Source organism: Sinocyclocheilus rhinocerous, unplaced genomic scaffold (genome assembly GCF_001515625.1).
Source record: "Sinocyclocheilus rhinocerous isolate Xijiao unplaced genomic scaffold, SAMN03320098_v1.1 scaffold1841, whole genome shotgun sequence".
Classification (NCBI taxonomy): domain Eukaryota; kingdom Metazoa; phylum Chordata; class Actinopteri; order Cypriniformes; family Cyprinidae; genus Sinocyclocheilus; species Sinocyclocheilus rhinocerous.
Window position 1 is genome coordinate 842,803 of NW_015666172.1, and position 25,263 is coordinate 868,065.

Here is a 25,263-nt window from a genome sequence, read left to right on the forward strand (position 1 = left end):
GCATCCTAGGTGTTTATGACTTTCTTCTTTCAGACGAATCCAGTCAGAGTTGTATTAAAAGTTGTCTTTGATCTTTCAAGCTGTTTAATGCCACTCGGCGGGTGTTGCATGCTTCAGTTCAAAACAAGTGAAATAAAAAGCGCCCATCCATAAAAAAAAAATAGTGTCTCACACGGCTCCGGGGGGTGAACAAAGTCCTCCTGTAGCGAATCGATGCGTTTTTGTAAGAAAAATATCCATATTCAAAACGTAATAATCAATTTAATCTAGGTTGCGCTCACTTTTGTAAACAGAAGCAGTTCCGGGCGCATGACATATGAGGTTGGCGTTGCGCATGCGCCGCTCAGAAGTGACGAACGCGGAAACGCAGAATAATCTGAGTACTTGTATTTAGAATTGATTGAACTGAAATTAAATCGATCCCACATATTGGACACTGCATTAAGAGGCTGCGTTATATTTTCAAATCTTTCAACAATTTCTATAACTGACATTATTCTGAACCTTTTAATAACAGAGGCAATACATTTGGATCCTCTGTTTAATCTTTTATGATGCACATAGCTTGTTTTAATAACTCACGTTATATTATACTTGTAAATTAATTCATTATTTCAGCTGTTGGAGCTGCTGGCCAGTCCGTTAAGCTGACATTGCGAAAGTTTGGTGTGGCGTTGTCTTCAGATTAATAAGAAAATCATTCAGCGCATTTAAATTAACTGACAAGGCTAAGTTTACTTAAAGGTTTTTTTTTTTTTTTAATAAATCTGTGAAACACAACAGCATAAACATGTGAAAATGTTTTTGTTTGGTATGTGCTCTATGTTGGTTTTGTTTGGTCTGTGCAAAAGATGTTAAAAGAGCTCCTAGTGATGATCTAGGAGTCACTTGATGTCATAAAACGACATTTGAAAGCTGAATGTTCCTGTAATGGCCATTGTTTAATTATAAGCAATCACCGTTTTAAGAGCTACTCTTGATAAATAATGTTTAAATGAGACTGAAATGATGACAAAGTTAAGTTGCAGTGGTTAGAAGTATGTGTGAAGATGGATCGGCGACATATTGGATGAGAATACGCATTATAGCGTCTTAGAAAGAATAAAGACTGACATTCTAAACAAAGGAAATAATGTTAACAAAGAAAATAATGTTATGTGATTTGACATTACAGGAAAAATAAAAAACATGTTCTTGATATCATCATTTTGTTGCTGTTTCTTCCTTGTATTTTTATTTATTTATTCTTTGAGAATGCTTCTTGTCCAATAAACATGTAAAGACCACCTGAATAGACACGCAATTTTTTAAATAGAATTTGCTAATTTTCCACTGAGTGCTGCAGGTGGGCGTTGTTTACAGCCTATATCAGTTGCTGTTACTAAGCATAATGGCATTAAAAGAATGGCTCTGGCAAACCACTCCTAAGACTGTTTGCCAACACTGTCTATCTGTATACAGAATATTTTTACCATCCATAGTGAATCTCAGAAACATATTAAGAGCTCCGTTTAAGATCCCTGACAGCAATATATTTGAAAGTCTATATAAAGTGCCTGTGATCAGGAGAATTAATATATGGGAAGCATCAAATCCATATGCTAATATGTGTTGCAGAGTGCTAATGTGAAAGGTGATAGTCAAGTTAAAGGTCTTCCATATTAGTGGTAACTCTACTCAAGAGACATGCTCTAACAGCAGTGCTCTGAATTAAGACAAATGTCTGTTTTATCACTTTAATTCACTAAAGTTTTTATATTATTTTCTATGAACACATTTTTAGATCTTCTCATTAAAATTTTACTTTTGGTTTTCTTGTAGACCACAGCAGTAGCAGGTTAAACAAACTATAAACTAAATAACTGCAAATAACTGCAAAGACAGAGATTTTTTTTGTTTACTCCTTATTAAATTAAATGTACAAATTAAATTTAATAATTACATTACATTTAAAAATTACATTAAATGTAATAAATTACATTTGAACATTAAATTACATTTAAAAAAATATTTTTAATTATATTAAATTAAAAATGCTAATTCTGAGGTTTTTGAAGGACATGTGCACACAAATTTCATGATAACTTTTGTAGCCTTTTTTCTGCCACTGTTACCATGTGGCAATGCTATGAGGATGGCAGAATATTTCAGTTAGGCCACCTGTGCATGAAACATAATCTGGTGTGACATTATATGTTGGGAGGGTATTTTGCAAGCCATGCTGTGAACAGTCACACATACTGTACCATATCATATTTGTGTTTAAGAACAGCACAGAAAGCTATATTTGCATTAGTTTGCATAACTATTGTTACTTTATGAATTATGGTTAACACCAACCCTGTTTTGTCATAAATAATTCTCTTTAGAATTTTAAAGGGGATATTTTTAGCATTATAAAGCATTTCCCTTAGAAAATCTGTATAGTTTAACATCATACAATTCATATCTCACAGTTAAAATATTTCACCCTGGATGCTTTATTTCTCTTTTGAATAAATCTTGTTGGATAATATTTTTATATACATTAAAGTTATTGATCAGTGTGAAATAAGTGTATTTTATATATAGAATATACGATATATGATTATTCACACCATATGGCAGATTCATTAGGCCATTCTTTTTTTCCGCCCAGAAAAACGTAAAAAGGATTACGGAGATTTCTATTTCCTGAATGTCCTCACTTGCCCTCACCAACATGGCGAACTGTTGACGCTCCCACGCTGAACGAGTCGCTTTTAAATGACGCAGCGTACGTGAGCCCATGAGATGAAAGCGCTACTGCAAAGAGCAGTTTAGAGGTACTTTACTCTTTCACATTTGTAATTTTGCTATTCGCAGTTATCATTATTATATGAGCCATTTTAAAGCGTATGTCGAAATGCTCGTTTAAAGGTCCCCTTTGTTTTTGCGTTATTTTGATAGAAAGACTCTGAAAACAGCTGATATTTGTGAACTTACTGAAATGTAACCGTTAGTTATCTTACGTTAACCTGGTTTACATGTTAAATAATATGAAAGTAATACCTTGATACAACAAAACACCTGTCAGAACTCATACTGCAGGGAAGAGTGACATTAAGGTTGTGAGCTGCTGCCTTTGGGAGAAAGCTTTTCTAGGCATCAGAATCGTGATTAAACGCGCATATAGTGACTGCAAATTGTGTCGAAAATTGATCCAACGGTGTGTGTGTGTGTTTGTTTTGATCGGTGTGTAGCCATTCATTTGTTTGTTTGAGTAGTGAATGCGGATTCATTTAAGTGACTCGAATCTTTTGAATCGGTTCTCTTTAAAGATTCACTCACTGACCAGTGTCCCCATTTGCGTGTATACTAGGAAATTGAACCATTCACTTAAAGGCACAATATGTAATTTTCTCCGCTAGAGGGCGCGTATTCAAAATAAACAAAGAGGCAAAGGCGTAGTTTGATGACGCAGTGACTGAGTGTGGAATCATGGGAGTTGTGGTCTTCATCCCCACAGCCGATGCAATCCAACGGGACTCAGGCAGAAATCATGTTCATGGATGAGCTAATGATTTATTAACGTAGTAGAATGATGCAAAAACGAGGCCGCTGAATGAGCGCGACACACGGCTCGAAAGCATCGAAACTTTTATTATGCCACAGTCGACCGCTTCCGCTCCTTCTGGTTGTGCGTATGTGGGGTAAAGCAGCGCTGTTTTATCATACTAGATACGTTTGAAAGTTCTGTTATAATGCTACTCTGTGCGGTCGTCACCGGTCTAATAAAACGCACAACATATTAAAGTGTCTTTGGTGTTTCCAGTTTTCTACAAAACAAAAACGGAAATCGAGGGGTTATGACGTAATTAGCAGGCGACAGAATGACGCTATGGAAACGGTCCGTGTCACTAGTTAAAATTGCTTATTTCTCTGGATTTAAACATTCTTCGAAACATTTGGGATAATGTAAGTACACAAGTCAGCAAAATATATAACACTATTCTAGTGGTTTTTGGATATTTTAATAAAAAAAATCTTACATATTGTGCCTTTTTCCCCGGGCGCCGCAGCATAAATGGCTGCCCACTGCTCCGGGTGTGTATTCACGGTGTGTGTGTTCACTGCTGTGTGTGTGCACTTTGGATGGGATAAATGCAGAGCACTAATTCCAAGTATGGGTCACCATACTTGGCCACATGCCACATGTCACGTCACTTTTTTAAGAAGTTCTGCAATTACATGTTATTATCCTTTATTAAAATCTGCTTACCTACTATTATAAGGCTCCTGAAAAAAAAGCGTTTAAGCATCTCCCCCTCAAATTGCATCAAAACTAATTTAATTTATCATTTATCATCAATTTATCATCTTTTTCAAGCCCAAATAAATTATGAATTTGAATTGAATGGTCAGTCATTTTTCCGCAATCGTAATGGAAATATCCAAATATGTTGGATTTAAAAAATAAAAAAAAAGATCTATTAACATTTGTTTTGTTGTTGCTGCTCCAGGATCTTCACATTAAATGGCCACCGATATGGCCGATACACCTGCTGTGCAGGAGAGCAGCCATGAATGTGCAAACAGTGAAAATGAATCTGCAAAGGATGAAAACGAGACCGTACAGACTGGAGAAACTGAAACACTGTCTAAAAGACAAAGGAAGAAACTTCTCAAGAATCAACAATGGGAAGAACAGAGAGAACTTCGCAAGTAAGCTGTGTAATTTTACTATTATTTATATAATATTATTGTATTTATTAATATTTTTAATGTGCTTTTATTTTTATATTTTTCATTTTTAATTTTTTTTGTAATATTTCTGTATAATATCTAGTTTATATTTATTTTTATTTCAGTTTTAGCTGTAGTACTTCCACTTTTATTTCAGTTAGTTACCAAGGCAACATTTCTAATGAGTTTTTCAGGCAATATTTATCTTTTGTTTTATTTTAGCGACGTTTCAATAATAAACATTTTCAATAACACATTTTTTTTTATATATATAATTTTTGTTTCTGTTTTAGATAGTATTTTATTTATTAGGAGCTTTAACTGTTCCTTGTTTTATGTAAAGACAGAAGCGTAAAGAGAGAAAACAGCAGAGGAAACTGGAGAGACAAGCGCAGGCTGAAGATGGAGTGGAGTGGACAGGAAAGAAGCGTTTGCGCAGGTCGGCAGAGCCCAGCTCTCTCAGGCTGGTCATAGACTGCAGCTTTGATAACCTCATGGTGCTCAAGGTAAGATGAAGCCCAGCGCTTTTTGGTGGCCATTATAATAACATCAACTTCAGTAAAAGGCATCATTTTAATAAATGAATACATTTGTATGATGCATAGCAGTGTTTGCAGAATCAAATGTGTGACTCACTTAAACACAGAATTCCTTCTTTAAAGTTCAATCACTGAATTGAATCAGGCTTACATTTTTGGTTTCATTATGTGTAGGATGTAAAGAAACTTCACAAGCAGATTCAGAGGTGCTATGCTGAGAACAGACGCACACTACATCCTGTACAGGCAAGTATTTCCTTCAAATAGATATAATGAGATCTTTAAGATCAAATTTAAAGGTGAGCGTTTATTTAACACAGCCATTTCACATCCTCAGTTTTATCTTACAAGTCATGGCGGTCAGTTAAAGCAAGTCATGGACGAAATTAACAAAGGCTGGGTCAACTGGAAGGTATGATGGGAAATTATACTACTAATAATAAATATTACAAATATTTATCGTTTTGTTCACGTTTTTAATGTCATCTGACAGTAAATGTGATTTGCTGTTGTGAAACTGTTGTTTTTTAGCAAGACAAAACAATCAAATAATTTTTTTGTTTAAATAAACAAATCATACTGTATATTTTTGGGTTGTGTGTACAAAATGCATATCTGCAACTTGCGTTTTCAAGACTGACGTTTAGTCAATGCTTAAAACTCTTCCTATGCTTTTGTGTTGCCAATGTTTTGTGCATTGTTCAGCCCGTCTGTCACACACACAAGAAAACTCATTAGTTCTGCACAAATCATGATTCATAATGACAAAGTTTGCAGCGCTAGAATGAGTATATTTGAGGTATGAATGTTGGATCATGGAAAGCAGTGCCTTTAAGACATCTCATCTAAATTTCAATGTGGTGTAGGATGTCCATTTCAAGCCTGATGCGTTTGATGAAATCCTGAAGAAGGAGGACCTTGTCTACCTCACCTCTGATTCACCCAATGTGCTGCAAGAACTGGATGAGGCCAAAGCCTATGTGATTGGAGGTCTGGTGGACCACAACCACCATAAGGTGAGTGACTTATTAGAACTAAAAGAGGAAATTTACCCTACACTCTTTGTAAAAAAAAGACAACACTGTCACTGGGGAGAAACAATTTTAAAAGGTATTAATGTGTACTTTTTACGGGTAAATAAGGTAATATTACCCTGCCTGCAAGGAGATAAAGATTTTATTCTGAGCTTAATATAGCGTGACACTTGTGGACAGTTTTTTACTTTTACCTTGAGGTCATTAAAAGCTTCACCAAAGCTCTTGGTTTTGGGGAATTCAAATGCTCTGTTACAGGGAATCACATTTGATCGCGCCCAAGAGCTTGGCATTGCTCATGCTCAGCTTCCGCTGGGCAGTTTTGTCAAGATGAATAGCCGCAAGGTGCTGGCTGTCAATCACGGTGAGATTCTCTTCCATCGATTCTCTCTCTAGATATCCATTCTTCTGTAATGCACTAAGTTTCCTGGTAGAAATTAACCAATCATTTCCCCCCTTGCTGCAGTTTTTGAGATCATTCTAGCATTCCTGGAGAAACGAGACTGGCAGGAAGCTTTCTTTACCGTTCTGCCACAGAGGAAGGGAGCTGTGCCAGTGGGCCAAGAGAACAAGCTCGGAGAGGGCAATGACGAGGAAGACTCTGATGAAGACTCGGACACAGAACACCCAATCTCAGAAAAGCGAACGGACTCAAAGGACCAATCAGAAAGCAAACAGGAAGAACACAAACCTGTGCTAATTCAGTCAGATTCCAGTGAGCGAAACACAGCGTAGAGATGTGTAATATTTAAGCGGTTTCTTCTTTTTGGCATTTTTTAATTGGTTGTGTTCTGATGTTTTTCTTTTTAATTAAAAAATGTCTCAATGTTTGAAATGCTTCATGCAAAGGTTTGTATTTGAAGGTGTTTTTGTTGAAACAAATTTCACGAAAAAAGAAAACAAAAATAAATATAAAAGAGAAATAACCCCCCCCCTTTTTTTTATAGCTATTTCCAGTTAAAAACATAAAAAACAAACAGTAATGTATAGATCTTATTTTTTTAATTTTATTTTTAATTTATAACGATTTTTGTTTTCTTTTTCATTCATTGCAATTTTTTTTTTTTTGACTAACTAAGAAACAGACTCTGCATATTAGCTGTTTTTTTGCTGTTCTGCCACAGTGGGATTTGTACCTGTGGGCCAAGAGAACAAGCTCGGACACAGCAAGACTCCGATGTAAACCATCCAATCTCAGAAAAGAAAAAGACACAAAGGACCAATCAGAGAGCAAAAGGGAGGTACATAAAACTCAGATTCCAGTAAGAGAGAAAACAGGGCAAAACTTGATCTTAAGTAGTTTTATCATTTGTTGCTGTCATATGTATGTTCAGTTTTATTTTCAGATTAATGAAATATCACATGTATTTGAGATGCTGATGTTTTTAAGCAAATTTTATGAAGAATATTCCTTCTCAGTCTCAGACATTTAGATCTTACCTTAGATCTTAATACATGTGGATGAAGTGATGGTCTACATATTGTATTTTATCTATTATTAGTATTCTGATAATCTGCATCAAAAAATTATATCCGATAATAGGCCTAAATGTACACGTTAATGTAGAGTTAACTGTTAAAATATTGATTAGTGTATTGTAAATCACGCTAGTGTTTCTGTTTTTGAAGTTTTGCATTGTGTTTGAAAACTACTCAAATTGTCCCCTAGATGTCACTATACACCTACACCCGATTTCATAAAGCATAATATAAGTTTGATAAAATGAAAAGTTGAAAGTCATGAGGTCTCATAGAAATATCTCTTACTATTCTTGGTTCAGTTTTATCTCTTTAAATATTTTCACAATATATCTTGGTTCTCTTTTAAAATAATTTTTTCCTTCCCTTTCAAGTTCACAATATCAGCACAGCATCACAGACTGTTTTTATTTATTTTTTTGAACAATTTGTTTATTGAGAAATAAATTTAGTATAATACAGCAAAATTGAGTTGGATCTCAACTGTTTTTATTAGTATTAAATTTATTTCAATTTTTAAAAAAATTAAAGACTCAACATTAATACAATTTTTGGACATTCAAAGCATCATAGACAGAAATGCTCATCACAGTGAGAGCTTTCCTCAGCGTGAATAACTGTCTTTTTCAGCTCAAACCCTCGTTTGGAACACTTTTTATTCCGTTGAACTCGGTAAAAGTGCCTGAGGCTTTTAACTGTTTTCAGGAGGGAGAACTGGTTTACAGTTTTTGGTGCTCTCTTTCCTTTAGGCCAAGAATGCAACCAGATATGGTACGTTAGGTAGATTCATGTAGCTTTCATACACATGCTAATTATGTCACCACACTTGCAAAAATTAATTAATCCAGATACAGATATGTTTTGTAGTTTATCCAGCAGGATCTCATTGGATATTGGGAAATCTTTAACAGAAGACCACATATATTGGAATAATGTCTGGATACTGGATAGTTAAAGCAAATCACAAAGTGGGCTGTAAGACTTTTTTTTAATTATTATTCTAAAAGATCTTTAAATATCGTTTTAATCATAAGTCAAATTGTTATCTATGTTCTGAAAGACTTTGTATGAATTTATCAGACCATTTTCATTCGTATAATTATTTGTTCTAAATTTGAGAAGAAATTAAAATAGGATTCCTTCACAACTTTATTTTAGCATTCCGTATTGTTTGTTTGCTTTTTTTGGTTTTATCCAGGGGAAATAACAAGTCACTGGTGTCTTTTTCAGAATAAACTTGTTTTTTCACTAAAACATTATGGCAGAAAAAAAACTTAAAGTGAAATCGACCATTAAAGATCTCAAACGATTAAGCAATTACAGAATATTAAACCAGTAGCTAGATTGAATCATCAGATTGGGAAGAAACACCCGGATTAAAAACTGGAAAGTTGAGTTCAGCAGAGCGCGTAACAACATGTGGAGAGCTGCCTTTTCCAACAGGTGTCTGTAAGAAATTTTCTTCTCAGAGCATTTTCACGCAATTTCAACCCGAACGTCGGAAGAATAATGGAAATACTTCGTTTTTTTTTCTCAACATGTCGTAGATCTTAAAATAATACGAAAACGCAATAAACTGGAGTACATTTTTTTTTGTGCGCTCCCTTGAGGACTTGCGCACTGGAGATCCGTTCACTTTTCTGGATATAATACATAAACATTGTATTTATTGATGTCGATTCCTTCTTATTTTTTGTACTTCAAATGAATTAATCGATATATCTCAGATGTTGATTCTGAACGCAGAGTGATTTCGTTTTTCTGCGCTGGATCTCCACCACCTGAGCTTCTTCATAGCCCATGGGAGTCTCCTCTTCTCCAACATCTCCTGACTGACATCTATGATCGATTGGATTGATTGGGAATACAACTAGCTCTTGAGAGGGACACTCATTTGGTATATTAATAATGACCATCACATTGAGATCGCCAAACTGATAACCTGGGCTCAGCTGAAAGTCTGAACTGGTGGACGATGAAGACAGTTTCATATATTCTTGCTGCGTTGATCATCTGGAACTCAGGTGAGACATTTTATATATAATGGATACATTGCTAGTGTAATTGGAAACATTTTAAAACATGTTGCAGGATTTGGGGTTAAGAGTTTAGGAAAAGAGCTTCACAACACGTTTACGGTTGTCTAATATTACAGGAAGAACTGGTTCTGATGACAAACTGAGTGTGAATCAGTGACAGACAGGCGCTCCCTACTCATACACACATACACACACACACACACTGTCTTATGCGTCTTAAGGAGTGTTTCATGGGTTGATGAAGTTGTGAGAATAAAAGGCGTGATGAATTTGAGGGAGTATTCAACGTAACTTACATTTTTTAGTGTTTTTGCCGGTGTATGAGCTATTCATAGAGATGTGTGTTAATGCACGGTCAGTGGGTCTGAGTGCATGATATAACGTGATTTCTATACATTAAGACATTTTCCTGTATCAGCATCCTCTGCTGGTCCTAGAACAACATTAGTTTGATATCCAGTCAAACAGTTATTTTGAGATTTGAGACTGATATATTCACCATTATTATAGTTTTTAATAATTGTAAGGTGTTTAAAGTTCAGTTTCTCCAGACAGGCAGTCCTGTACTGTTAATAGATGACCGATCTTCCAACCCTGGATATTGAACTGCAAATAACAATGAACATAATGTATTTCTATTTATACGTGATATTTTGGTCATTATTTTCTGACGCTCCAACCAGGGACGATCTGTTTTTAATTGTTTTGCTTCTGCTTTTTGATACCAGAATGACTAAATTGTCATTATAGCCTACACCAATACAAACAAACTATTGTTGTTGATTTTAATGCCATTATATACATATGCAAAAATATTTTGTGATCTACATGGTTGCTAGAGAATATTGGCTGTTAAGACAAAAATAAAACAAATTATCCAAAAATACATTAAATGACTTATATTGCCAGCAAATACCGTTGTTATTCTTTAGAAAGCCATCAAATGAGAACTATATAGCATATAAATAAACTATAGCAATTTCTGAGTAAAAATTGTTTCAGAGGCATTTTTTTCAGTGTATTATATAAAGCACCTATTACATATTAAGTTAAAGAGTATGAATATTAGTAAAAATATTAGTCATACCAATTAGATCTATTTATGCAATTATTGTCCCATGATTTTAGCGCTAGGATTAGGCAACAAATGACAGTCCTCAAGGATGTTGACTCAGGAACATACTGGGATAAATAATGTTGTGTGACACAGTGACAAAGGATCTATGCCAGAAATGTGTCAACAAGCTTATGTTTGAGAGGCTTGTCTTTACGGTTCATTGATGTAATCCTCCAGTCTTTGCAAACTGGACAATTGACTGCCGCAGCCTTATGGTCAAGGATCTGGGTTACTGACATAAAGTTAAATCTAGAGATAGAGTGACTCACTGCCCTGAACTGTGTTCCCAAAGCACTTGAAAGGTGCAGGCAGAGAGTCCCATTAATAGTTTGTGACTGATTTCTGCAACTTATTTGTTACTGCAAATAACAATAAACATAATATATTTCTTATTCATATATGAGCCTAATCAACTTAAAGTATGCAATATTTGTCTGAAATTTTTTATGCATTTATTTTTTATAATATATTATAATTGTTGGTTAAATTGCAAATGCCAGTTTGCATTTTATTTATAGAATTTATATAATGTTTCAATTTTATTATATCATTTTAATAAAATATATATTTCATTTTTGTATTTAAATGTAAATTTATTAGTTCAGCTTATATTCACTCAACTTTGCATGTATGCACTTTGAATTTCAAAGTTTGCTTATGCATGTCTGCCTCCAAAAAGTAATTAGCCCTGAGACATAACGAGTTGAGCAGCATATCTAACTATTGTCCACAAATGCTCTTCCAGACACCTGTTTGTCTCTCACCCCTCTTCCTTTCTTTTATTTTGTTATCCATATCTATTCCCCTGTCTGCTTCGCCCCTCTGTTCTCTGTGCCAGTTCAATAGAGTGATGAAAAATGAAAGGTTCATGTTACCACCGTGCTGAAGGTAACAGATGACCTCTTTCCTTTTACTGCTGGTATATTTCATACAGGTATATTTCTTTTAAAGGTGCTATTTCTATTTTTTTTTAAAGTACTGCTTAAACCACTTTAGGCTGTGTGATATATATTCATGAGATGGCCTAGAATTTTTTTTTGGTCTGGCCCTTTAACTTGTGGCCACATCTTGCTATTTAGTTTGTGATGCCACAGCTATGAGCGCTACAAAGAACTTGCTGTGGTGAATTTTTCCCAACACTAAATGCAAATCAGAGCTATACATTGTAAAAAAATATATAATAATAAATAAATAATGCAATAGCGTAACAAGTAGTTTATTAGTTCTATGCAGTTTTAAGTTGCACGACTAATTTGGTGATGTTGTTTTAGTTGTTAAAGGTTAAATTTGCTGACACTCAGGCCACCCAAGATGTTGATGAGTTTGTTTCTTCATTGGAACAGATTTAGCTTTACATCACTTGCTCACCAGTGGATCCTCTGCAGTGAATGGGTGCCGTCAGAATGAGAGTCCAAACAACTGATAAAAAAAATTACAATAATCCACACGACTCCAATCCACGAAATAACGTCTCGTGACGTGAAAAGCAGCATGTTTCTGAGAAACAAATCCATCATTAAACAGTCACTTCTGGTCAAAATTAAGTCCATAATCCATTATAATACTTTCTCCAGTGAAAAAGTCCATTCCCTGTGTCCTCCCACATCAAAATCCGCCAGTAAATTTGTTTAGAACTGTTTCAGAATCTTTTTGCTTGTAAACAGTTCTTGATCTGTGCATATTTCTCTCCTGATTCAGACGACAAGTTTTTCATTAAAGAAAGTAATATTATGGATAGAGGACTCATATTTTAGTCGGAAACAACGGTTTGAAGTTAAAACTACATAATGAATTTAGTTGAAACACGCAGCTTTTCACTTCACAAGATGTTAATTGATGGGCTGGAGTGGTGTGGATTACTTGTGGATTATTGTGGTGTTTTTATCAGCTGTTTGGACTCTCATTCTGACGGCACCCATTCACTGCAGAGGATCCACTGGTGAGAGAGTGATGTAATGCTACATTTCTCCAAATCTGTTCCCATGAAGAAACAAACTCATCTACATCTTGGATTGCCAGTGGTTGAGTAAATTGTAAGCAAATGTTCATTTTTGGGTGAACTATTCTTTTAATAATACTGCCTATAATAAAACTGCAAAGGAAACGGAACTAATATTGAATAAATAATTACATATATATACAGTGCCTTGCGAAAGTATTTATACCCCGTCATTTTTTTCACATTTTATGTTGCTGCCTTATGTTAAACTGCTTTAAATTACTGAAAACTGAAATAAGTACATTGCATAAGTATTCATACCCTTAACTAAATATTTAGCTGAAGAACCTTTACAGTCTCAAGTCTTTTTTGTGCAAACCTCTTTCTGAGCTCTACAGGCAGTTCTTTTGCCTCAGTGCTTGATTTTTGCTCTAATATGCATTATCAGCTATTCTTTTATTAAGACGGGTGTGCCTTTCCAAATAATACCCATTCAATTGAATTTGCCACAGTTTAACTTCACTTGAAGTGTAGTAACATCTACAAGCAATTTGAATGCTCCTGAGCTAAATTTCAACTGTCCCAGATAAGAGTATGAATACTTATGCAATGGAATAATTTTAGTTTTTATCATTTCTGGTTTTTGTTTTACAATTATGGTGCATGGAGTGTAAAAAAAAGTAAAAAAAAAAAAAGTAATTTAAAGCAGTTTAACATGGCAGCAACATAACAAAACGTGAAAAAAATGAAGGGGTATGAATACTTTCGCAAGGCACTGTAATATTATGTATAATATAAAATATTACAAATAAAATACACATAGTATAACTACCAATCCACCAATCATTCCACTGTTTATGGTTGCCACATTAATATAGAATTCAAAAGATGTGCTTTCTGATTTTACAAACAACTTCCAGCACAGCTCATCCAATAGAATTTATTTCTTTTATCATATTGCTTTTGCCACCATATTAAAAACGCATCTCGAGTGGCTTATTACTTTATTTGATTAAAACCATTTTCTCTCTCTTTGCTCTCTCTTTCAGCAGCCTGTGTAAGTGGAGAACAAGAACAATTTCAAGAGCCCTCTGAGTCCCCCTGGGCTCTGCAGTCTGTGGCAGAGGAGGAAACTCGTTTACCCTGTCGATTCAATGTATCCAACAGTGAGATTAAGGTGGTGCAGGTGATGTGGATTCGAGAAAACTCAAATGGAGGTGAAGAGCAGATTATCACTGCTCATTTCAGTGAAGGCCAGACAGGTAAAACAAACTTTTTTCTTTGTCTTTTACTTTACAGATATCAAAACTTAATTTGTTACATATTTTTCAGAATGTTATTGTTCTTTCATTTTACTAATATTGTTATCACCAAAGAAAACCTTGCATTTCCAAAACACCCTTTTACCAATAAATGAACACATTCTGCGTTGTTATTGCCATGGGTATAATGATGCATCAATGTGTACATTGGTTAATGTTTTTATTTCAAAATATGACAGTAAAAGCTTTAAAAGACCTCTCTGTGAACAGGGGTCCAAGTAATATACACTGTAAAAAAAAAAAAAAGATTTTTTGACTTCAGAATTTCATGTTTAATTTAAAGTGTTACTTTCCATTTCTTTGTAATTATTTTGAAGTTTAATCACTATTTCTGAGTAAGAACGGTTTCAAACTAAATCCTATACCATATTTTTTTACATTGTGGACTTCAAACAATATCCTTTATAGGGAACTCGGAGTCATTTCAAATATGTTATTCTGCAGGATTTAATCAGATTTTTGGCTCTTCCTTGAATCTGGTAGTGTAACTATACTTGTACTGTACAATTGATTCAGTTCTTGCTTTCATTTCTCGTCTTGCATTCATTTTCAATGAATCATTAAGCAGATGTTTTTTTTTTTCAGTTCACTTTTGTAAAGAAACATGCAAAGAATTTTTCATGCAGGAACCATTAGTGCAGAATCTTTAATATTTCTTCTTAATTTTCATTTCTTTGAGAAACAAACTTCATGTTTATTTACAAGTTTTGTTTTTTGCATGATTCTTTTTTTTTATGCTTCACAAAAATGGTCAGAAACCAAATCTTACTGTCACATGTCACATTTCATTCTGTTTCTCTCTCACAGAAAACCCTGCATACTCGGGGCGTGTTCGGTTTGCAACCAGCGACCCAATAACAGACTCTGCTCTGATTATTATGGGCACACGTTCTGCAGATGAGGGCAAATACATCTGCAAAGTCGCCACCTTCCCCACTGGAAACTTTGAGACAGAGATTTTGGTCACAGTGTGGAGTGAGTACATTAATCAGGGCTACATGGGCAAACAGAAGACGGCAAACTTTTGTCATACAAAACTCTGTGTGACTGTTCATATTTCATATATTAGCACAGGGGTGGCCAGCCTTGGTTCTGGAGAGCCACAGTCCTGCAGAGTTCAGCTCCAACCCTAATCGAACACAAACGAACAAGCTAATTAAGGTCTAAGGGTTACTAGAAAGCTACAGGCAGGTGAGTTTTTATCAAGGTTGGAGCAAAACTCTTCAGGACTGTGGCTCTCCAGGACCGACATTGGCCACCCCTGTATTAGCACATTGGAAGGTCACTATAAACCACTTTTGATTTTCAGCACAAACTCTGGTTGACGTTGTATCTGATTTTGGTCAAGAACTTCCAACTTAAACAGGAAAAGGTTGTCTGACTAACACCTGCCCACAGACTGCTGCGACACCATCAGTCTCTTAACTTTTGTGTTCCCACGAGAAACTTTGCGTGCAAAACGTTTGTCATGAAAGTATTAAGAAGTGGGTGGAAAAACTATATTTCAGTGCTTTTGCAAGCAAATGTGAACACAAACGTTTAGCAAGTGAATGTAAATTTTCTTGTGGGAATGCTGCAACGTAAAAAAAAAAACTTTCTTGAATAAGGTTTTCTCTCTCCCAATTTTTTGTTCCCTCAAGTGACATCACAGAATTTTACGAGACAATGCAAAAGCGTTGAAATGTCATTTTTCCTCCCATCTCATATTTTTTTCCATCACCATGTCCCCTTAGCTTCTTCGTAGTGATTAGGTTTAAAATCAACAGAGTTTATTCGAGTCTTATGTATATGCAGTGACTTTGCAGAAGTTGGCGATAAAGGATTTAGCCCTCAGTGATACAGGACAAGGATAACGTAAGCCTTTGATTTTTTTTTAACATTACCATTGTCATTTCATTCAACGTCCCATACATGTACAGAGAAAACCCATTAACCATAAAGCTAGCACTGCTCTGATGTATACAGTTATTGTTCTCAGAATAACACAAAAGCATTGTCTGCGTCAATGGGAGTGATGATGGACGTATTAACCTGAAAGTGTTCATTGTTGCTCCGATTACAAGATCATATAAAAGCTACTGCTTTCTCCTTCAGAAGTATTGTTTATGGTTGTGTTCAAGCAGACTGTTAAAAACAGGAAAGCAGACAGGGAAGTCCATTTCACACTTTAGAAAATGTCATAAATTAGACACTGGTGAAATATCTGCTAAAATTTAGTTTAAAAATACAGTTTGTACTGTCAGTACTTAATTGTTAAGTTTAAATCCTATTTATTATGTTTTTAATGACCATTTATTATGTATTTGTCATTTCATTTCACAGCTAAACCCATTACATCCCTGCAACCTTTCATCCTGGTTGAGGGCCAGTCATTCCGTCCGGCCGCTGTATGCCGTTCGGTGGCTAAGCCAATGGCAGGCCTCTCCTGGGACACAGAGCTCGCGGGTCAGAGTCAGAACCGTAGCTCAGATGGTGAGGTGGCCTCTATCCAGTTTTCTCTCCACCCTCTCCGTAACATGAACGGGCAGAAGCTGGACTGTCTGGTCTGGCATCCATCGCAAAAAGGCCCAGAGAGGATCTCCAATAACCTTATAGTACACTGTGAGTCCTAATCTCTCACACTTATTGTAAATATATATCAGAAATGTCTGGGTCATAATTCCACATTTTTGTGACATGCTTTTCCCCTCGAATTCTTATTACTGTAAATAAAAAATGTAACACTAGCAATATCATCCTGTTCAATTCGGTGTTAATTGAATTAAGTACAATACTGTTATTTGTACAATGCAGTATTTTTAATATGTTTTTAGTAGTATATCATTTTAATAAAAAAAAATCCATTATAGTAATAATAATTTTTTATAATTACCTTTTCACTACTAAAAACGATGGAGAGGATGAATTATATGTCCTTAATTATCATTAATCACTTATTCAAAATATAATTTCTTATTTCGAACACTAAAAAAAAATGTTAGGTTAAAAACAACCATTTCTGGGTTATTTGGCAGAAATTGGTTAGATTTGGTTAAAGGGATAGTTCATCCAAAATGAAAATTAGCCCATGATTTGCTCACCCTCAAGCCATCCTAGGTGTAGATGACTTTCTTCTTTCAGACGAAAACAATCAGAGTTATATTAAAAAATGTCCTGGCTCATCCAAGCTTTATAATGGCAGTGAATGTGGGGGGGGGGGTTAATAAAGAGATTACCATTTATAAAGTTTTAAATATGGATATTTTTTCTTACAAAAACGCATTGATTCACTTCAGAATGCCTTTATTCACCCCCTGGAGCCGTGTGGGACACTTTTTTATGATGGATGGACGAACTTTATTTTGCTTCAAAATTTGGACCGCTACAAACAGTACTGAGATTAGAGAACATATTTTAACATCAAAATAAATTAAATTCAGTATTATAATGAATAAAATCAGTTTATGTTACATCTCGTGTCTTTATGTTGCATTGCATAAAATAAAACATTTTACAGCACAGTACAGATTTATAGATATACATAAAAACGTGTACAGACCTTTATTCCACTGAAGAATTAGGTGCCAAGTAAGCGCTGAGAACCGCTTTCTCGTAAAGAGGATGCAAACAGCCTGCATCCTCTGGTTGTTTCATCGGAAGGAGGTGGAGGGGTGTATAGTTTCAGCTGTCAGTTAGATTGCCACTAACCCAACGTCTGGGTAACAAAAAAACTACCCAACACTGGAAAAAACGCCCCAACAGCCTCAACCCTGTGGTTGTGTAGAAAAAAATAACCCAGCATTTTTTAGAGTGCAGTGTTTTAGTTTTAAATAAATATATTAAAGACATTTCTTAAATTATATATTTTTTTGTAGGTTTCTGCAAGTACTTTTTATAGGCGATGAATCTTTAGTGCTATAGTTTATCTATAATTAATTTTGGCACTCCTTAAGAATTATTTTGATGTCAAACCACAAAGCCAAGTTATAAACACAAGCTGCCAAAGTACATTCCTTCAAAATAATTTTTAATGTTGTCCTTACTGCAGTATGATTGATGTACTGTTGCGCCACAAGTTTTATTAGAGCCACAACAAGTTATATAAGTCACCGCCTGGATATGACTCAGAATGATTGTGAATTTCAAATCTAAAACTTGTGAAATCATGAAAACAATTGTGAATTTTATAATGTAAACCTAAAACACCTTTCCTGTTTACTCAGCTTGGGAAATTTAAATATGACAAAACTGTTGTTTCACCTGTTAATGTCTACTTACTGTACGTGACTTCCCTCTGATGTGTTATGACAGGTGGACATCTGTTTATTGTCTTAATCGATACTATGACTATTATTCTCTCTGATTCCTCACTACTTTTACAGTCATAATAATGTCTTTACTTTGGTTCTCTAAGAATGAAAATTCAGTCATCATTTAGTCACCTTCATGTCTTTAGAAACCCATTTGACGTTCTTACTTCTGTGGAACTCAAATGGAAACATTCTCAAGAATATCCTGGTTCTTCTTCTTGTTGTTTTTCTCCCATTCAAGTACAATGAAAAAGAACTGGTGCTTTTAAACATCAAACAGGATGCAAAAGCAGTTGAAAGTTTTGTGTAAAGAACAGCCTAAAATTGAAACTCTGGACATCAGTCTAACTCAAGATAATGAAAGGGTTAACGATGTCTGAGAATGTGCTTTTGAGTCTGAACTTTTCAATGAATCAATCCATTCAGCTCACAAAATCAGTCTGAATGATTCATAAATCGGACAGATCTGGTTTGTCTGTTCCTCACTTCAAATTTTTGACTTGCGTATAATATGCACCATTTTATGATATTCTATGGTACTTTTATGTCATTTTTAAAGCTTGAAAGCTTCAGTCCTCATTCTGTATGACTGCATTGAAAAAACAACCAGTACATAATTTCAGCGTATCTCCTTTTGTGTTCCACAGAGGAAAGAAAGTCATATGGGTTTAATTTAATTGCACAATTTTTTTTTATAATTCAAACATATACATGTCTCATAATGCCAATATTAGAGTTTGTACTGTGTCAACAAAAGGATCAGGTGAACTTATTGGTCAAACGGGAAGTTCATCACAAGTTCAAACCAGAGGCTGAAAAGTGAATTAGACAAGCCTGATTGTGAGATCTTTTTATGTGTGTGTTCATGTGTTTGTAAAGACCCTCCGAATGCATTGATATCCGGCTATGAGGATGACTGGTATGCTGAAATGCAAGGAGCCGCACTACAGTGCAGCGGTCAAGGAAATCCAGAACCTCGGCAATTCAACTGGATGAGGTAAAACTGTCTGTCTATCTGCCTCTCTCAATCTGTTTGTTTGTTCATCTTCCTGTAAGCCTGTCATGTCAGTTTAATTCTGTTTCGGTTGGCTTCTCTATCAGCATGCCAGAGTAATCTCTAGGTGTGGACGAGAAGGTTGTGGCCTAAATTCATGAGTGAATTTTTTATCTACTCTATCAGATAGAAGTAATACTGACACTGAGAGGTCATTGAAATACACGACAGTTGTTTTTGCATTTGTGAACAATAATTAGTCACAGTCACACACCTATTTTTCGGCATTTTTCAGTACGAGTGACTAAGTGGGTGTGTAGACATGGACATTTAGATGATCACGCAATTCCCGAGACAAACATTCTCTGGTTTTCTCCTCCTCTCTGCCTCGAGTGGGGAAACCTGTTCTCTGGCTGCTCGGTGTGAATGCAAAGTAAATGAAGTAACTGTGGCCTGGTGTCGTGTTGCAACTTGCACGGCAAACAGACAGAGCGCATTTTCACACGGAGGGAGAGAGCGGGGGATGAGAAAAGGCTGGTGAGGGGGAGATGAGTGGATTTATGACGATGGTGTCAGGAGAATTTGCCTGCGTGTTTATGTGTGTTGTCGGATGAGTCTTACCACTGTCCTCATGCGAAAGTCATATGGGTTTAATTCAGTTGCACAACATTTTATTAATTCAAACATATGCATGTCTCATAATGCCAATATTAGAGTTTGTACTGTGTCAACAAAAGGATCAGGTGAACTTATTGGTCAAACGGGAAGTTCATCACAAGTTCAAACCAGAGGCTGAAAAGTGAATTAGACAAGCCTGATTGTGAGATCTTTTTATGTGTGTGTTCATGTGTTTGTAAAGACCCTCCGAATGCATTGATATCCGGCTATGAGGATGACTGGTATGCTGAAATGCAAGGAGCCGCACTACAGTGCAGCGGTCAAGGAAATCCAGAACCTCGGCAATTCAACTGGATGAGGTAAAACTGTCTGTCTATCTGCCTCTCTCAATCTGTTTGTTTGTTCATCTTCCTGTAAGCCTGTCATGTCAGTTTAATTCTGTTTCGGTTGGCTTCTCTATCAGCATGCCAGAGTAATCTCTAGGTGTGGACGAGAAGGTTGTGGCCTAAATTCACGAGTGAGTTTTTAATCGACTCTATCAGATAGGTAGAATCTTAAGAAGTAATACTGACACTGAGAGGTCATTGAAATGCATTCATGAACAATAATTAGTCACAGTTACACACCTATTTTTTTGGTATTTTTCAGTACGGGTGACTAAGGGGGTGTAGACATTTGGACATTTAGATGATCACGCAATTCCTGAGACAAACATTCTCTGGTTTTCTCCTCCTCTCCACCTCGAGTGGGGAAACCTGTTCTCTGGCTCCTCGGTGTGAATGCAAAGTAAATGAAGTAACTGTGGCCTGGTGTCGTGTTGCAACTTGCACGGCAAACAGACAGAGCGCATTTTCACACGGAGGGAGAGAGCGGGGGATGAGAAAAGGCTGGTGAGGGGGAGATGAGTGGATTTATGACGATGGTGTCAGGAGAATTTGCCTGCGTGTTTATGTGTGTTGTCGGATGAGTCTTACCACTGTCCTCATGCAAATTGCGCCATGCTGTATGAAAAACATGTATAGTTCCTGGTATAAGCTGTGGACAAAGTTCTTATTGTCTACGGAAACATATAATAGCTAAAAAATAAATAGGCTTATCAGCTTTTAAAAAGGGGGAGAAATGCGCTTGGCGGAACTAAAACTAAAAATCTGGCAGGTGCCAACATAGGTAGTTTGCTTTGGCAGCCCTCATTCTTAAGCACTATGCAAGGTAAACAAAACAAAACAACTACCTAGACTACATTAAATTTCGGATTTTGTTGTGCTGTCAACATAAAAAACTGGATCCTGATGCAAAACCAACTGAGAACTACTGCTTTAAAGCATTGTATGAAATTAGTTTAGATTTTTTTTTTTTTAACCAGTGCTACTATGACAATAGTATGGACAAAAAATATGTTGTGATAAAATCACTAATGAACTGAAAGTGATACAGATCAGGGACATTTTAAGCTGATATTCATGAAATAATTAATCCAAAAATCAATTGTTATGTGCAGAATCCTACAGTATAGATTCTGTTGTTTTTGTACAGTTTGGGGTCAGTAACACTTAAAAAAAAAAAAAGAATACTTTTATTCAGCAAGGACACGTTTTGTTGGTCAAAAGTGACCATAAAGACATTTATAATGTTACAAAATATTTCTGTTTCAAATAAATGCCATTCTTTTGACATTTCTATTTATCTCAAAGTACCCTGAAAAAAAATGCATCGTGGTTTCCACAAAAATATTAAGCTGTTTTCAACATTGATAATAATAATAAATGTTTTTTGAGCAGCAAATCAGCATATTGGAATGATCGAAGGATCATATTAGAATGATTTCTGAAGGATCATGTTTTGGTACAGATCAAGGACATATTCAGTAAATAATTAAGCATAAATTATTTATGTGTAGAATCCTAGACTATAGATTCTGTTGTTTTCAATGTCTGTTTCTGATTGTGGGATTGAATCATATTTCGTTGTTCACACAGGAAAGGTAAAGCTCTACCAGAGGGTGTGATTGTAGATGGTGGCACGCTGCGCTTTTCCAGGCCCCTGAGCTTGACAGATCAAGGAGTTTATGTCTGCACCACCACCAATCTGGTGGGATCTGGAAAAGCTGAGATTCTAATAAATATATCAGGTGTATATAAAACCCTTCACCCATGTTGAAGTGCAGTGCACCGTGCTGTCATCTAGTGAAGATAATATGCAACTGCGTGTTTCATAATCTAGCAAATTATAAGAATAGTTCATCCAAAAATGAAGATTTTGTCATTATTTACTCAACCTCATGTCGTTCCAAACCTGTATGATTGATGTGTGGAATGAAAAGTAGATGTTAGGCAGAATGTACAAGCTGCTCTTTTCCATAAAGTCATTCTCTAAAAGAACAAAAGCACCATAAAGAAGTCTGTATGACTCATGCACACAAATGATGACAGAACTGTTGTAATTGAATACAATTGTAATTCATAAGTTTTGTTGCATGTTTCTTTCAGAGTCGCCTCAGAGTCCCACACCAGTGAACTACATGCTGATTATTGTTATTGCTGGTGTTGCTGCAGTGATTGTCGTCACTCTTATCATAGTGATAATTTCAGTAAACCGCTACTATAAGCGCAAAAATCAACAACTGGCTATAGAGCTGAATGCAAAAAAGTAAGAAGATCTGTCTTACTTTCTGAACATAGAATAATTTACATGACTGGTGTGATTATGAGAATTCCTGTACTGCACACCTGTACTTCAGTCTGTCTCTGTCTCACTGTCTTTGTAAGGGAGGAAATCAGCACTCTATCAAGACAAGCCTCGTTTAGGAGGGTCAACTCAGGAAGCACAGAAAACAGATACTCGGTAAAAATACAAACACACACACACACACACACAAAAACTGTTTATTGATATTCCAAGGTTTGGGGTCGGTACAATTTTTAAAATGTGTTTAAACAAAGTCTCTTATGTCCACCAATGCTGCATTTATTTGATCAAAAATAAAGTAAAAATAATAATATTGTGAAATATAGTTAGTTTGTTAGTCTTCAGTGTTACACGATCCTTCAGAAATCATTCTAATATGCTGATTTGCTGCATAAGAAACATTTTATGAAATGTTTTATTTGAACTGCTTGTGTTATCTATTTGGCATTATCTAATGTAATGACATTCATAAATTTTTTACACATGGCTTAAGTATCGAATTACTTTTTGGGGCAACTGTATATATTATGTACACAAGGATGTATATTATTGTATATTGAATCTCCCTCCCTCTCATTTTACCATTTATGTCTTCTTTTTAAAGGACGACAATAATCCTTTAAGAGTTGAAGGGACAATACGCACAAGTTTCTCCTCACTGGTTGGTCGATTTTTTCATATGCCGTTTTCAAAAAACCTCTTTTATACATTTACCAGTCACACTCTGCAGTTATTCGTTATGATACACAATATAATACATTCTTAATTATCTTCACAATTATAAGGCTTGTTTTGTTTTTACATTAAAAACCCAAAACTTTTACTTTCACAGGATCGTCCTCGCTCCAGGGATAGTCGTTCCACTCTGGGAGGGGTGGACTCACTCGGTCGCCCTGCAATTTATAACACGTCCAGAAGAGGTCGAGAAAAACTCATGGACAGAACTGAAAGAGAATCCATTCGGTTGATGATGGAGTCTTATGAGCAGGACAGTAACATGTCACAGGTATGAGATAAGATTCATGAGGCTGCTTGTGCGGTTGATGTATATTGCCACTTTCACAAATAGAGCTGCAAATTGTTGAAAAAGAACACAAAATAGTTTTCTGGGTTTTTTTTGTTTTTTTTTTCAAAAAATGGTTCGTGAATAAAGGTGCTTAACCTTCCTAAAGAAAACGGTGTTCATTCAGATCAGAAAAAATTGTCTTGAATTCATTTTATATAAGGTTTGCATTTTTGTAACCATGTTACTTGTTAAATATTGTTTTTTAATAACTCTGGGATAGCTAGTTTGGGACTAAATGTTGGTTTGTAGTTATTGGGAAATTTATATGTCCCATACACTACTGTTCGAAAGCTTGAGGTCAGTAGCTTTTTTTTTTGATTACCGGTAATACTTTTATTCAGCAAGGACACATGTTATTTTATTCTTTTGGCTTTTCTACTCATTAAAGAAGTGTCATGGTTTCCACAAAAATATGAAGCAGCACAACTGTTACAACATTGATAATAATGAGAAATGTTGAGCAAAACAGAATATTAGAGTGATTTCTGAAGGATCATATTACACTGAAGACTGGAGTAATGGCTGCTGAAAATTCAGCTTTGCCGTCACAGAAATAAATTATATATATTAAAATATCGTTTTTTATTGTAATAATATTTCACAATATTACTGTTTTTACTGTATTTTTTATCATATACATGCAGCCTTGGTGAGAATTATCAGCTTCTTTCAACCCCAAAGCCCTTTTGAATGGTAGTCTAGATTTAACAAAAAAATTGTCTTACAATTCTTACAACTTTGGACCAATGTTGGATTTCTGAGTTTGGCAAAAATAGTCAAGGCAATAGTGAAAAAAAAAATGAAATGAGAAAATGGCATTTATTGTTGAAGTTACTGTTTCTACAGTTAAACTGTGGTAATATCCACCCACCAAAAATTTGTTATATGGTTAAAATTGGCTGCTTTTCATGATTTGTTAAGTTATTTATGTTAAATCAGTTTATCTAAAATGTGCCTTTATTTCTTTAAAATTAGTAACAAAATCAAAATGTACCCTAATTTTATGACACCTTTCTACGGTTTTACCCCAAATTCCATGCAAATACTCTAATAAAAACACTTTTTTATTGTTTATGATCTGATAAATCTAGTTCTTAAAGCTTTAGGTAACTCTCAACGGTTTAGTAATGCTAACACAGTTAAAGTGCCCCTATTATGCCATTTTTATGTTTCCTAATATTGTTTTGGGAGTCTCCTACAATAGGATTACATGCATGCAAGGTCAAAAAACGCTTTTGTTTTCTCAAAATATGCATTTAATATCACCTCATTTTCCAGCGATTCTCAAACGATTCGTTCGAAGCAGTTCAAAGATTCCTTTCCGTGAGCCTGCTCTGCTCTGATTGGTCAGATGCTCCAGTCTGTTGTGATTGGTACAGCGCGTACAGCGCGTGTCGGAAACAATACATCCATTGCCATAGTTCCGTATTTTGAATAC

General features: G+C 35.4%; 2 protein-coding genes across 4 annotated transcripts in view; both read left to right on the forward strand.

Annotated features, from left to right (window-relative positions):
• Positions 1 to 2,688: 2,688 nt before the first annotated feature.
• trmt10a (tRNA methyltransferase 10A) lies at positions 2,689 to 7,206 on the forward strand. Its single transcript, XM_016543075.1, has 9 exons — positions 2,689 to 2,804; positions 4,482 to 4,683; positions 5,048 to 5,210; positions 5,418 to 5,489; positions 5,581 to 5,655; positions 6,110 to 6,259; positions 6,536 to 6,641; positions 6,744 to 7,032; positions 7,075 to 7,206. The coding sequence occupies exons 2-8, from the start codon at positions 4,496 to 4,498 to the stop codon at positions 7,010 to 7,012; spliced, it is 1,023 nt and encodes a 340-aa protein (XP_016398561.1). The 5' UTR covers positions 2,689 to 2,804; positions 4,482 to 4,495; the 3' UTR covers positions 7,013 to 7,032; positions 7,075 to 7,206.
• A 1,835-nt stretch (positions 7,207 to 9,041) lies between these two features.
• The window catches only part of nectin4a (nectin cell adhesion molecule 4a), a 19,450-nt gene continuing 3,228 nt past the window's right edge, over positions 9,042 to 25,263 (forward strand). For 2 of the 3 annotated variants that reach the window (XM_016543134.1, XM_016543136.1), the window contains exons 1-10: positions 9,042 to 9,780; positions 13,901 to 14,113; positions 14,981 to 15,148; positions 16,496 to 16,774; positions 19,342 to 19,459; positions 22,051 to 22,202; positions 22,561 to 22,720; positions 22,840 to 22,915; positions 23,364 to 23,420; positions 23,592 to 23,765. In XM_016543134.1, coding sequence (XP_016398620.1) covers positions 9,732 to 9,780; positions 13,901 to 14,113; positions 14,981 to 15,148; positions 16,496 to 16,774; positions 19,342 to 19,459; positions 22,051 to 22,202; positions 22,561 to 22,720; positions 22,840 to 22,915; positions 23,364 to 23,420; positions 23,592 to 23,765 — 1,446 coding nt within the window. In that variant the 5' untranslated portion in view covers positions 9,042 to 9,731. The remainder of the gene's footprint in view (positions 9,781 to 13,900; positions 14,114 to 14,980; positions 15,149 to 16,495; positions 16,775 to 19,341; positions 19,460 to 22,050; positions 22,203 to 22,560; positions 22,721 to 22,839; positions 22,916 to 23,363; positions 23,421 to 23,591; positions 23,766 to 25,263) is intronic. The other variant, XM_016543135.1, reaches the window with a different exon arrangement.

Coding starts and splice junctions, on each gene's coding strand:
- trmt10a (XM_016543075.1), top strand. CDS start 4,496: ATGGCCACCGATATGGCCGATACACCTGCTGTGCAGGAGAGCAGCCAT. Junction 5,211..5,417: donor ATAACCTCATGGTGCTCAAG/GTAAGATGAAGC, acceptor CATTATGTGTAG/GATGTAAAGAAACTTCACAA. Junction 6,260..6,535: donor TGGACCACAACCACCATAAG/GTGAGTGACTTA, acceptor GCTCTGTTACAG/GGAATCACATTTGATCGCGC.